The 14,361-nt window shown below is 38.7% G+C and overlaps 1 protein-coding gene across 2 annotated transcripts in view; it reads left to right on the top strand.

The window, feature by feature from the left end:
- The window catches only part of HACD4 (3-hydroxyacyl-CoA dehydratase 4), a 51,340-nt gene that overhangs the window by 17,721 nt on the left and 19,258 nt on the right, over window positions 1-14,361 (top strand). For both annotated transcript variants that reach the window (XM_021697286.2, XM_044920610.1), the window contains exon 4: window positions 13,028-13,140. In XM_021697286.2, the coding sequence (XP_021552961.1) occupies window positions 13,028-13,140 (113 nt within the window). The remainder of the gene's footprint in view (window positions 1-13,027; window positions 13,141-14,361) is intronic.

The raw sequence follows: 14,361 nt of genomic DNA, 5'->3' as shown, positions 1-14,361 counted from the left end.
TTTCTTGTCTGTTTGATTCTAGACACTTCCAGGTGTATGAGGTGGTATCTCATTGTGGTTTTGATTTGCATTTCCCTGATGATGAGTGATGTTGAGCATCTTTTCATCTGCCTATAGGCCATCTGTGTGTTTTCTTTGAAAAAATGTCTATTCACTTCTGCCCATTTTTTAATTGGATTGTTTGTTTTTCTGGTGTTGTGTGTTTCATATATATTTGGATATTAACCCCTTATCAGATATTTCTCATTCAAATATCTTCTCCCATTCGCTAGGTAGCCTTTTTGTTTTGTTGATGGTTTCATTTGCTGTGCGAAAGCTTTTTATTTTGGTGTCGTCCCAATGGTTTAATTTTGCTTTTGTTTCTTTTGCCTGAGGAGACATAGGCATATATATGTTGCTAAGGCTGATGTCCAAGAGATTACTGCCTGTGTTTTCTTTTAGGAGTTTAACGGTTTTAGGTCTCACATTTAGGTCTTTAATCCATTTTGAGTTTATTTTTGTGTATGGTGTAAGAAAGTGGTCCAGTTTTTTTCTTTGACATGTAGCTGTCCCATTTTCTCAACACCATTTGTTGAAGAGACTGTCTTTTCCCCATTGGATATTATTACTTCCTTTGTTGAAGAGTAATTGACCATATAATCATGGGTTTATTTCTGGGCTCTCTATTCTGTTCCTTTGATCTATGTGTCTGTTTTTGTGCCAGGACCATACTGTTTTGATTACTTCAGCTTTGTCGTATATCTTGAAATCTGGGATTGTAATACCCCCACTGTGTGGCTCTCTCTCAAGACTACTTTGTCTATTCAAGGTCTTTTGTGGTTCCATACCAATTTTAAGATTATTTGTCCTATTTCTGTGAAAATGTGGTGGTTTTATAGGGTTTGCATTGAGTCTGTAGTCCGCTTTGGATAGTATGGACATTTTAATGATAATTCTTCCATGAGCATGGTTCTGCAGGTAGGTTTTAATCACATTGTCAGTATTATAGTTAGCAGTTGAAAAGCAAAGCCCTGAAAACTTGCAACTCAAGTCACTAATAAGAATTTATGAAAAAATGACCTCATTCCAAGACACTGCACAGTTAGACTAGCCAGTTGGAAACATTCAGGGCAATGATGCTGTTGCTGTGGGAAGCACTGAGGTGATCTTCTCTTAAGGGGCAGGTTGCACAGCCACTTCCCACTCTCACGGTGCCACTGCCCTTGGCAATGTAGGGTGGAGGAGAGTCAGAGGGTTAGAGTCATTCAGACTTGGGTTTGACAGCTGGCTCCCCTAGCTGTCACTGTGGGATCATATCCACAGTCATAGAGCTGTTTTGGAGGAAAGACACCATAGTATCTGGCCAAGAGTAAATGGTCCAGGGGCACCTGGGTGGCTCAGTCGTTAAGCGTCTGTCTTCGGCTCAGGTCATGATCTCAGGGTCCTGGGATCGAGCCCCACATTGGGCTCCCTGCTCTGCGGGAAGCCTGCTTCTCCCTCTGCCTCTGCTCCTCCCCGCCCCTGCTCTCTCTCTCTTTCAAATAAATAAAATCTTTAAAAAAAAAAAAAGAAAAAAGTTTCCTTCACCATATCCAAAGAACAGAATACTCAGCCATTTCTTGTTCTTCTTGCCACTTTTACTGATTACAAATGGAAACGAGAGATCATTCATGTTTATCTAATACAGCATCTAATCATAGACTTGGGAATCCTACAGACCTGGATTCAAATCCCAGTTCTAGCTCTTACTAGTTGTATGAATTTATTTTTTTTTATTTCAAGTTCTTATTTAAATTCCAGTTAGTTAAAGGATAGTGTAATATTAATTTCAGGAGTAGAAACTAGTTGTATGAATTTAAACATAGAAATTGTTCTGAACCTCATTTTCTCATGTGATGTGAAAATAACATCTCATGGAGTAACTGAAAAAATGGGTGGGATAAGTTCCTAGTGCTTAGTTAGAATACAATATCTGAAAGCTATTGCTGTTATTTTAGCTATTGTTTGTTTCCTGTACCAGGTCTTTAGCCCTAGATGACCATGTTCCTTTTTTTTTTTTTTAAAGATTTTATTTATTTAAGAGAGAGGGCGAGAGCCCGCATGAATGTGGGGGTGGGGGCAGAGGGGCACAGAGAGAGGGAGAGGGAGAAGCAGACTCCCCAGTGAGCAGGAAGCCTGATGCAGGACTCGATCCCAGGACCCAGAAACCATGACCTGAGGCAAGGCAGACACTTAACTGACTGAGCCACCCAGGCGCCCCACCATATTTCTTTTTAAAGGCAGGTTGAAGGAGGATGAGAAATTCATGGGTGGAGATTCAATACAGGAAATCATTGCTGGTAAGGCAAGAGAAAAAAAGTGGTATTTTCCCTACAAAGAGAGAAAAGTTAGGTGACTATATGAACATGTGTTTAAAATCTACAGAAAAAGGGATTTCTGTGAGGATAACTTTATTTGCAAAATAAATCAGAAAAATGGGAATAACTAAATTTGACAAATATGCATTGTGAAAATCTGTCAGAATCTGATTGTATTGCTGTCATCTAGCAAAGTAGGACATAAATGTACACCTTAAATTTTTGTTGACTAGAGTGACACTGATTCTTGTATTAAAATTTGTTTAAAATACCATGAAAGTTTAAAGATGGAAATAGCAATATAATCCTAAGGAGCCTATTAAGAACTCAGCATTACAAGTTTATGGGAGATTTTATATTTTACTTATTAAATAAAAATAGAGAAATAGTATTCATTAGGATGAAGACATTTTAAGTCTTGAAATATCAAATGTAAAGTAAAAATCAGGATAATATGTAGAGTCTGAACTAATAACAGACTAGCCAGCTAGCCAAGACCTAGATGGACTTCCCTTAAGTGTATTTCCTTTTCCTTTTTTTTTTTTTTTTAAAGATTTTATTTATTTATTAGAGAGAGATCACAAGCAGGGGTTGGGCAGAGGGAGAGGGAGAAGCAGGCTCCCGGCCGAGCAGGGAGCCTGATGCAGGACTGGATCCCAGGACCCTGGGACCATGACCTGAGCCGCAGGCAGATACTTAACCGACTGAGCCACCCAGGATCACTATTAATGTAATGGTTTATAGAACTATGATCGCTGTAATCAAACTATATCCTGGTTTGGTAATTTAAAATAATGCAAATATACATTGAATCTTCTTATTCAGAGTGAGTTTATAGTGTCTACTGTTAATGGGGCTCAAGTTTTTAAGTCTTTTTTGTTGGCAGGGATAACAAGAAAGGGATTCACCACATCAGGGAAGATGGCTACCATTTTCAAACTGGGCTACTGTTAATTTCTGTTGTGATTGTTTGGCTTCCTTTTTTTTTTTTTTCCTCTTTGTAATTTTATCTGTTCTCTATTTGTGTTAACTCATTTACTATCTTTTCTATAGTTTTCCGAAAGGACCTGGTGTTGGAAAGAGCTTTGAAAACCTATATCATCATGTTCAAAGTTTTATTTTCTACCTCCTTCCTTTGAGTTCTGCCGACTTTTAGAAGAATCCCTCATTATTAGATGACTCTGAGGCCTCTGTTTTAAAATAACCAAACAAAACTCTAAGGTTGTGTAACCATTCTTGGTTTTCCTGTTTCCCCATTTTTAAGTGAGGAAACCGTAGTTAAGAATGCGGCTAAGCTACTCAGCAATCATAGCTGACTGCACACAGTATCCTGAAAAAGGCACGATGCCCAGCTGCTTTCAGTGGGCCAAAACACACGTCTGCATATTTGTGATGGTATTTTGCCGTTACCTTTGTGAGTCTAAGGCATGACTGAATTCTCATTTTGGAAACTGGTCTTCCAAAATATCAAGATAAGGAATTCCAGAAAGCAGTAGGAAAATTTAGCAAGTTGAGCCATGTATCAAATGGTGGTGGTATGTGTACCGGAGGTCTGTTTGTTTTCTCTGTTCTGTGTATTTTTAGATGTTTTATACACACATCTTTATTTTGACAGGGAAAAGCCATTACGAATTTCTGAAATTATACACAATTGACAGACTAAAATAATTTAACACAATAAAAAATTTTTATGTATTTTCAAAATATTACAATATACAATAAAATATGGTAATAAATTTTTGGGGTGCCTGGGTGGCTCAGTCGTTAAGCGTCTGCCTTCGGCTCAGGGCATGATCCCACGGTCCTGGGATCGAGCCCCGCATCGGGCTCCCTGCTCCGTGGGAAGCCTGCTTCTCCCTCTCCCACTCCCCCTGCTTCTGTTCCCTCTCTCACTGTGTCTCTCTCAAATAAATAAATAAATCTTTAAAAATAATAATAAATGTTATGTATTTTTTAAAAATATACTTTAGGGGCAAAAGGGAAAACTATAACAAATAGTTGCTTATAGACATCCATTTTTGGAAATAATTACATATCCATTAAAATCATATAAAGAAATATAGTAAATTTTCTGTTTTTTTTCAAGATTTTATTTATTTGGGGGCGCCTGGGTGGCTCAGTTGGTTAAGCAACTGCCTTCAGCTCAGGTCATGATCCTGGAGTCCCGGGATCGAGTCCCGCATCGGGCTCCCTGCTCGGCAGGGAGTCTGCTTCTCCCTCTGACCCTCCTCCCTCTCATGCTCTCTGTCTCCCATTCTCTCTCTCAGATAAATAAATAAAATCTTTAAAAAAGAAAAAAAAAGATTTTATTTATTTGTTTGACAGAGAGCAAGAGAGAACACAAGCAGGGTAAGCGGGAGAGGGAGAAGCAGGCTCCCCACCAAGCAGGGAACCCGACATGGGGCTCAATCCCAGGACCCTGGGATTATGACCTGAGCCGAAGGCAGATGCTTAATGACTGAGCCACCCAGGTGCCCCAATAAATTTTCTGTGTTTTAATTTATAAAATGGGAAAGTAATTTAGGTCCCAAACAAACAGATAACTATTATAAGACATGATAATATAAGTGAAAACTAGGCATCTTTCCTCTCCAACCCCTTCCTTCCAAAAGAGCTCACATATTTAGCTTGGTAAAAAAGATAAAAAGTTGAATTGGGAAATTCATATATTTCAATAGATGTAATCAAAACAACTAGGTTTTTATTTTCTATTTTATTTATTTATTTTTAAACAACTTGGTTTTTATAGTGTGGAAACACTGCCAACACTGAAATACTGATTTTGAAGGACTTTGTTCTAACTTTGTGCAGAAGCCTGAGAAAGAGGTTTGTATTGACAAAAGCCTTAGGTTGTCTTAACTCCAGGAGACGGGAAAATAGCCACAAAACTAGCCTTTGGATCAGGACATTAGACCACTGTACATTTAGGAAACCCTCCGAGTAATCCCATTTCCACCTTCACCTTTTGAGAAATGCTTAAAATTCAAAGACTTCATATATAACTATTAAAGTGGCTTAATTCTGCATTCGTCCTTTGCATTGCAAGAAACACTGTCACACATGTGTTAATTTTACAAAACTTGAAAAATCTATAAATCGAAACACTAGGAATTACTACCCCCAGATAACTGTGCCCACAAAAACTTTGATTTGTTCACCCAAATCGCAAAAACCATTTTTATATTTACAAATATCACATATTTCTGCTAAGGGCAAGCAGGGGTCTGCTTGCCAAAAGTAACTCCGAAGATTTTTCACAGTCCTAGATTCTGAGAACAAATATGAAGAAAATACCAAGGGTGTCTTAACATAAACCCTTTTAGGAAAACAGCCAAGTTTCACCCTGATTTTTTTAGCTGTGAAGCAGGTGCCTCTTTGCATTGCTAGATTAAATAATCGGGTTTTCCATACAGCCATATGGGTTTTCTCTCCAGTTTTGAGTGGAGAACAGCTTTGCATTGTTAGAGATAAAACTGTACTGGGGATTGTCAAGCCGACGTTCTCAGTGTTGAAGCCTCCTGGGAATGAATGACACAGTTCACTCTGTAGGTAAGATTTTAGAATTTTCCTGTTTTTTTTTTTTTTTTCCATTTGTTTGTTTGTTTTTTGTATTTGATCCATGGAGTTCTTCAGTGTGATCGTTACAAAACTATATAGTATAATTTTAAAGATGCTGAGACTAACCTTTTTTATTCAGTGATAGTCTTAATGATCTATACAGAAAAATGTTTTCCTGTAAATATACTAATCACTACATTATGTTTATTTTATTAGTAATAACTTACATTTATTTAGGGCTTTTTATGTGCCAAATAGTTTTCTACGTTCTTCATGTGCATTAACTCACTTAATCTTCAAATCTTCAATCATAACCTTATCCTTTATAATTTACTATATAATGCTAATGCTAATTATTATCTGCAGTATAATTACTTAACCCAAAAGCTAAATAAATTACCCAAAGCCACATAAATTGTGAATGGTGGAGTGAAAGTTTGGATTTAGGCTATTTGTCTTGAACTCTCAACTATTCTAAATTTGCTTACTGTATATCTCACCAAGTAGGATGTAAATACCCCGAGGGCTGGAACTTGGTCTTGTTCATAGCTACATCTCCCAGGACCCAGAACAGTGCACTCAAAAAATATCTACTGAATGATGAATAAACAAAAAATATGTAAATAGAAATATGTAAATGATTATGTCTTACAGAAGAAAATAATCGGTGGTTTTGCACATATTAAGGATATGTTTCTGAACTTCTCAACAGAAGTTCATAGGATTTAAATAGTTTGGGTTATTGTTTTAGTAAAAGAAGTCTTTGAGGCTAAAACTAATTTTTATTTTTTTTAATGAAGTATAATTAACGTAGTGTTACAGTTCAGGTGTACAATATGATTCAACAATTCTATACATTACTCAGTGTTCATCACAATAAGTGTACTCTTAATCCCCTTTATTTCACCCATCGCCCCACCCACATCCCCTAGTGCAACCATCAGTTCTCTGTATTTGAGTCTGTTTTTTTGTTTCTTTTTGTTGTGCATTTGTTTTCTTAAATTCCACGTATGCGTTAAATCATATAGTATTTGTCTTTCTCTTTGAGTTACTTCACTTAGCATTATACCCTCTAGGTCCATTCATGCTGTTGTAAATGGCAAGATCTTATTTTCTTATGGTTGAGTAATATTCCAGTCATATGTGGAATTTAAGAAACAAGATGAACATAGAATGAAAGGAAAAATAAGATAAAAACAGAGAGGGAGTTGGGGCACCTGGGTGGCTCAGTGGGTTGAGCGGCTGACTTTGGCTCAGGTCATGATCTCGGAGTTCTGGGATTGAACCCTGCATTTGGCTCCCCACTCAGCAGGGAGTCAGCTTCTTCCTCTCCCTCTGCCCCCCCCCCTTCTGCACTCTCTCTCTCTCTCTCAAGTAAATAAATAAAATATTTTTAAAAAATAAAAATAAATTTTAAAAAAGGGAGGCAAACCATAAGAGACTCTTAGCTGTAGGAAACAAACAACTTGGGTTGCTTCCTTATCTTGGCTATTGTAAATAATGCTGCAATAAACATAGGGGTGTGTATATCTTTTTAAATTAGTGTTTTTGTTTTCTTGGGGTAAATAGTAGTGGAATTACTGGGTCATATGGTAATTTGATTTTTAATTTTTAAGGAGCCTCCATACTGTCTTCCACAGTGACTTTCACCAACAGTGCCCAAAGGTCCTCTTTCTCAATGTCCTCACTAATACTTGTTATTTCCTGTGTTGTTGATTGTAGCCATTCTGACTGATGTGAGGTGGTTTCTCATTGTGGTTTTGATTTGCATTTCCCTGATGCCGAGTGATGTTGAGCATCTTCTCATGTGTCTGTTGGCCATTTGTATGTCTTCTTTGGAAAAATGTCTATTCAGGTCCCCTGCCTATTTTTAATCAGATTATTTGGTGTATTTGGTGTTGTAGAAGTTCTTTATATATTTTGGATATTAATACCTTATAGAATATATATCATTTGCCAATATCATCTCCCATTCAGTAGGTTGCCTTTTTGCTGATGGTTTCCTTCACTGCAAAAGTTTTTCATTTTGGTGTAGTCTCAATAGTTCAATTTCACTTTTATTTCTCTTGCCCGAGGAGTCCTATCTAGAAAAATGTTTCTATAGCTGATGTCAAAGAAATTAGTGCCTACATTTTCTTCTAGGACTCTCATGGCTTCAGGTCTCATGTTTAGGTCTTTGACCCATTTTGAGTTTATTTTTGTATATGGTGTGAGGAAATGGTCCAGTTTCATTCTTTTAAATGTAGCTGTCCCATTTTCCCAGCACCATGTGTTGAAGAGACTGTCTTTCCCCCATTGTGTGTTCTTGCCTTCTTTGTTGTAGATTAATTGACCATATGAGCATGGATTTATTTCTGGGCTCTCTATCCTGTTCCCTTTATTTATGTATCTGTTTTTGTGCTAGTACCATACTGTTTTGATTAATACAGCTTTGTCTTTTGATTAATACAGCTTTGTCATATATCTTAAAATCTGGGATTGTAGTAACTCCAGCTTTGTTCTTTCTCAAGATTGCTTTGTCTATTTGAAGTCTTTTGTGGTTCCACACAAATTTTAGGATTTTTTATTCTAGTTCGGTGAAAAAATGTTGGCATTTTGATAGGGATTGTATTATATCTGTAGATTGCTATGGTGGTGTGGACATTTTAACAATATTCTTTTTTTTAAAGATTTTTATTTATTTATTTGACAGAGTCACAGCAAGAGAGGGAACACAAGCAGGGGGAGAGGGAGAGGGAGAAGCAGGCTTCCTGCGGAGCAGGGAGCCCAATGCGGGGCTTGATCCCAGGACCCTGGGATCATGACCTGAGCCGAAGGCAGATGCTTAACGACTGAGCCACCCAGGCACCCAACAATATTGGTTCTTCTAATCCATAAGCATGGAATCTCTCTCCATTAACGTGGCATCTTCAATTTCCTTCATCAGAGTTTTATAGTTTTTGGAGTACAGGTCTTTCATCTCCTTGGTTAAATTTATTTCTGGGTATTTTGTTATTTTTGTGTGTGTGCAATTGTAAATGTCATTGTTCTCTTGATTTCTTCTTCTGCTACTTGATTCTAGAAATTCTCTCCATAGAGGGAATAGTTTGTAACTGCATTGTTGATAACCTGAGTGCCAGCTGCCATTTATTAAATAACAACGTAGTTTTAGTCACTGCTTAACTTGGAATGTAGGATTCCCAAATAGAACATAAAAATGCGAGGGGCACCTGGGTGGCTCAGTCGTTAAGCGTCTGCCTTCGGCTCAGGTCATGATCCCAGGGTCCTGGGATCGAGCCCCGCGTCAGGCTCCCTGCTCTGCGGGAAGCCTGCTTGTGTTCCTGCTCTCGCTGTGTCTGTCTCTGTCAGATAAATAAATAAAATCTTAAAAAAAAAAAAAAACTTAAAAAAAACCACATAAAAATGTGAGGTATTTTTGTTTCATAGTTACCATACTTCTGAGTAGACCACATTAAGACAATGTTTAATTTGGCCTAAGTTACCAGGTTTTTTTAATTGTACTTTTATTCCTACCAAGTTTGAGCTACACTAAACACTAAAAAGCTATTAGTAATTAGTCATGTTCTCTTAGGATTTGCTTAAAATGACAAAGTGCTAAGTTCTCACAAGTGTAAAGCTCCAAGTAACTGGTCAAATTATTATACATAAAAAAGGAATAAAATAAAGTCTGTTCTTCAAAAGTGTTTTGGTGTTGATTTAGAATATGAAGGAGGTTCTTGTTTTAAGGTTTAACTTTTGAAGAGAGGCTTTTTGAAAGAACAGACTATAACCTGGGATATTAGGCATAAGGACAGCCCATAAAATAACAAAGGGGAAAATGTGTTAGTGTTTTAGAACAAGGGATTTAGAATCACATTGTCTAGATTTTTATTCAGATCTGTAGCTAAGTCACTTTCACTTTGTTGTTGTTGTTTTAATATTTATTTATTTATTTATTTGAGAGCACATGCTCGAGACGGGGGAGGGGGCAGAGGAAGATGCAGACTCCCTGCTGAGCAGGGAGCCTGATGAGGTACTCGATCCCAGGACCCTGGGATCATGACCTGAGCCGAAGGCAGACGCTTAACTGACTGAGCCACCCAGGCGCCCTCAAGTGATGATTTTTTTTCTTTCTTTTTTTTTTAAGATTTTATTTATTTGAGATAGAGTGAGAGAGAGAGCGCACACGCAGGAGCAGGGGGAGCAGCAGGGAGAAGGAGACACCCCACTGAGCAGGGAGCCCAATGCGGAACTCGATCCCAGGACCCTAGGATCATGACCTGAGCCGAAGGCAGATGCTTAATGACTGAGCCAGCCAGACGCCCCTCAAGTGTTGATTTTCAACAGGATGAATTTTTTTTTTTAATTTTTTATTTATTTGACAGAGACACAGTGAGAGAGGGAACACAAGCAGGGGGAGTGGGAGAGAGAGAAACAGGCTTCCCGCCGAGCAGGGAACTTGATGCAGGGCTCAATCCCAGAATCCTGGGATCATGACCTGAGCCGAAGGTAGACGCCTAACGACTGAGCCACCCAGGCACCCCTCAACAGGATGAATTCTATTGTTCAGCACCATTTCTGTTTTAGGAGATTTACTTCTCTACTCATCAGTTCAGGGGCAGTCTGACATCATGGATAGCTTATAACTCTAGAAACCACAAAACGTGGGATACATGCTTGCAGGTCTGCCACTAGGGCAAGTCACTTCTCTGGTTCCCCAATTTTTTATTTGTAAAAAGGTGGGATTGGGCTAGAGTGGACCCTAGAGATCCATTTTATCAAGAGTTATCTAGGTTTTTGTTTTCTGTAGTCAGCCATATAATTAGAAATATGTGTTGTGTGTATGTATTCATGTATATGTATCTTGAGAGTTTTATTAAAAAAAATAGATTTGATTTTGGGGCGTCTGAGTGGCTCAGTCGTTAAGTGTCTGCCTTCGGCTCGGGTCATGGTCCCAGGGTCCTGGGATCGAGCCCCGCATCAGGCTCCCTGCTCTGCGGGGAGTCTGCTTCTCCCTCTCCTTCTGCTCGTGTTCTGTTTCACTCTCTCAAATAAATAAATAAAAAATCTTTAAAAACAGGGGCGCTTGGGTGGCTCAGTTGGTTAAGCGACTGCCTTCGGCTCAGGTCATGATCCTGGAGTCCCGGGATCGAGTCCCACATCGGGCTCCCTGCTCAGCGGGGGGTCTGCTTCCCCCTCTGCCCTCTTCCCCTTTGCCCTCTTCCCTCTCGTGCTCTCTGTCTCTCATTCTCTCTCTCTCTCAAATAAATAAATAAAATCTTTAAAAAAAAAAAATCTTTAAAAACAAAAAACCCAGAAATCAGACGATTTTCCTAATTAGCAGGCACTGACCAAACATAAGATTCTTGTGTGCTGCTAAGATCTTTTATCTGAAGGCTGCCCGCTGTCAGTGACACAAGCTTGGATCATTCGGTAATTTTAATTGCAGTTAAGTATACTTCATTATGTAAATATAGTTAAATCAAGAAACTGGGGCATTTTAAAGAAAGACTGACAGAACCAGTACAGCTATGTAAATGGCTTCTATAGATTGACTAAGGTTTGAATCATATTTAATTCCCTTAGCCAAGCAAAGACCCTCTTGACTCACTGCTGTGGTCATACATGCTGATAGAGCTCATACACATGCATATCTGATCATGTGGTCCAGTGTTAGCAAATCTTGGATTTCTCTGCACTAGATGATTTTCCAGGATTAACAACCAATGATTCTAAGTCACAGATTGTTCCGTTTTTTCTCCTTGATCTGCCTTAAAAATAAAGACAACTATTGAAAAATATAAAGCAATCCTCCCCTTTCCTTTATCACTAATATGCTCCCTCAATCTCAAGTACATTTTCCTTTGACCATTGAGAACAAAGTAGAATGTTTTGTAAAAAAAAAAAAAACAAAAAAACGCAGACTGTACAGGGAAATTAATACAATATAAGAAGACACATTATATTTAGATTGGGAAAGAAAAACTTATTTTTTGAGGTCAGTAATTGGAGCTAAGCCATAAGTGTCTGAATTATCAATGATTTGCAAATGCTTACTGACTTGGAAAAAAATGTGTATGTTGAATTCTTTTCATTTTCCACTGGCTTGTAAAGGTTAGGATTATATTACATCTCTTCCCCCTCCATCCACCCTCTAAAAAAAAAAAAGCTACAATAGCTTCCCTGTTAGATGAAATCGAAATTTCTTGGCCTATCATTCAAAACCCTTTATATCCCAGCCCCCACCACATTTTCAATTTTATCTCCTATTTATTCCCTTCTCTGTACCTTCCCCCAACTCTGGCTTCCAGGGGTTCTCCTTACTTCCTAATACACCTGCATTTTCACACCTCTGCCTGTTTGCTTTGCCTGCTCACCTGACCTAGGATGTCCTTTTTCCTATTCAGTCTACCTGACAAACTCCTGCCCCTTTTCCCAGATCCAGCTGAGGTGTTGCCTTTTTTTTTTTTTTTTTTTTAAGATTTCATTTATTTGACAGAGACACAGCGAGAGAGGGAACACAAGCAGGGGGAGTGGGACAGGGAGAAGCAGGCTTCCCGCTGAGCGGGGCTCGATCCCAGGACCCTGAGATCATGACCTGAGCCGAAGGCAGACGCTCAACGACTGAGCCACCCAGGCGCCCCGGTGTTGCCTGTCTTAATCTCTCTGCACCCTTTCCCCAGGCAGGTATGTCCCTCACCTGTGCTCCCATTCAGAGCACTTCAAATGACAGCATTATTCACACTGTGTGGGAATTTTACCCCCACATTCTCCTACCACTGCTACTCTCTTTAGCAAGGACCACGCTTTGACTATATATATATAACCTTGGCATCTAATACATAGTGGACATTCAATAAAAGCTTGCCAAAGTGAATAAAAACATGGGTGCATATATCGCAGGAGGAGAAATATCCTGAGTAGATAAAATATGTTTTCTTTTCATTCATTATATATAATTTGGAGAATACAAAAAATACCAAGGAGGAAATGAAATTGACCTATAACCCTACTGAGAGATCATGTTAACAGCTTAGCATACCTATTTCCAGTTAAAGCATACTTTGAAGAGGAACTCTGGTTTTTAAAATTAGAAAATTACCTACATGCATAACAGATGATCCTAATTCTTGACTTTGCTGTTTCTTTGTTAGCTCACAGAGAGAATAATCATCCTCTTTGTGGTGATCACCAGTCAAGAGGAAGTCCAAGAGAAGTATGTGGTGTGTGTTTTATTCGTCTTTTGGAATCTATTGGATATGGTTAGGTAAGGAGGCAAAATAATCTCTTAAAGCCAAGTTGCTTTTCTATTAGTAATAGCTGCCTACATTTGGTTACCCTGAATGCGAGAGAAAAACAACCCCTTTGCAAATTATTTTATCTTGATATGGAAATGTATTCTTAGCAGTTTCCATAATGGGCATATCAGAGGTAATGCAAACCTCCCGTGGTATTACAAGAGCAGATCAGTGCATTCAGTTTTCCAGCAGAAGACTTGGCATAGCACCAGTTTGGGATAAACCTCACAGCTGCTTGCTAATGAAAGGCATTCCTTGAAATTGCTCTGGTACATTTTACTCTAACAAGCAAAGCAAGACTTCTATTATGTCATAGTCAGGATTTACAAAGTTGGTTTCTGTGAATTCCAGAATACTTTAAATACAGGGCCTCATCACTCTGGTGAAGATCGCACCTCCATATACATTTATTTTGTATTTTTTATTGAAGTATAATTAACTTTTTTATTGAAGTATAATTAACCTACATAATGTTAGTATTAGTTTCAGGTATATGACATACTGATTGGAGAGTTTTGTTTTTTAAAGATTTTATTTATTTGACAGAGCAAGCACAAGCAGGGGGAGCAGCAGAGGGAGAGGGAGAAGCAGGCTCCCCACTGAGCAGGGAGCTCGACGTGGGGCTCAATCCCAGGACCCTGGGATCATGACCTGAGCCGAAGGCAGACGCTTAACCAACTGAGCCACCCAGGTGCCCCTGATTGGACGGTTCTATACATTAATCAGTGCCGACTATGATAAGTGCGGTCACCATCTGTCACCATACAACATTATTACAATATTTTTGATTATATTCCCTATGCTGTACTTTTCATCACCATGGTACATTTTATATACAATTCCAGTGGGTCCAAATGACTTACTGAAGTTATTTTGTGGATTCCCTCTGAATCCTTGAACCTCAGATTAAGAACCTTTGCTCTAGATCATCTTCAGTTTCCTTCTGTTTCTAAAACTTTGCAAAGAGATGGGTCTAGTCTTATCTCTACCAGCAGTGGGGTAAACAGTCGCCTTTGCTCAGAGGCTTATCTTGGGGAGGTGTCCTAACTGCTACTTTGGCTTTCACCAATGAGAACTGCCCCTCCCACTTGCAAGATCTGGTTGTGGATAGGTAACAAAAGCACCCTAGCATTTTAGCTGAGGTTACGTGAATTACTCATTTATTAAATTGTCAGTAACTTAGCTGAATT

This window comes from Neomonachus schauinslandi, chromosome 13 (assembly GCF_002201575.2).
Source record: "Neomonachus schauinslandi chromosome 13, ASM220157v2, whole genome shotgun sequence".
In the NCBI taxonomy this organism is placed as follows: Eukaryota; Metazoa; Chordata; class Mammalia; order Carnivora; family Phocidae; genus Neomonachus; species Neomonachus schauinslandi.
The sequence above is the reverse complement of the archived record's forward strand: the minus strand, read 5'-3'. Positions and strand labels throughout refer to the sequence as shown.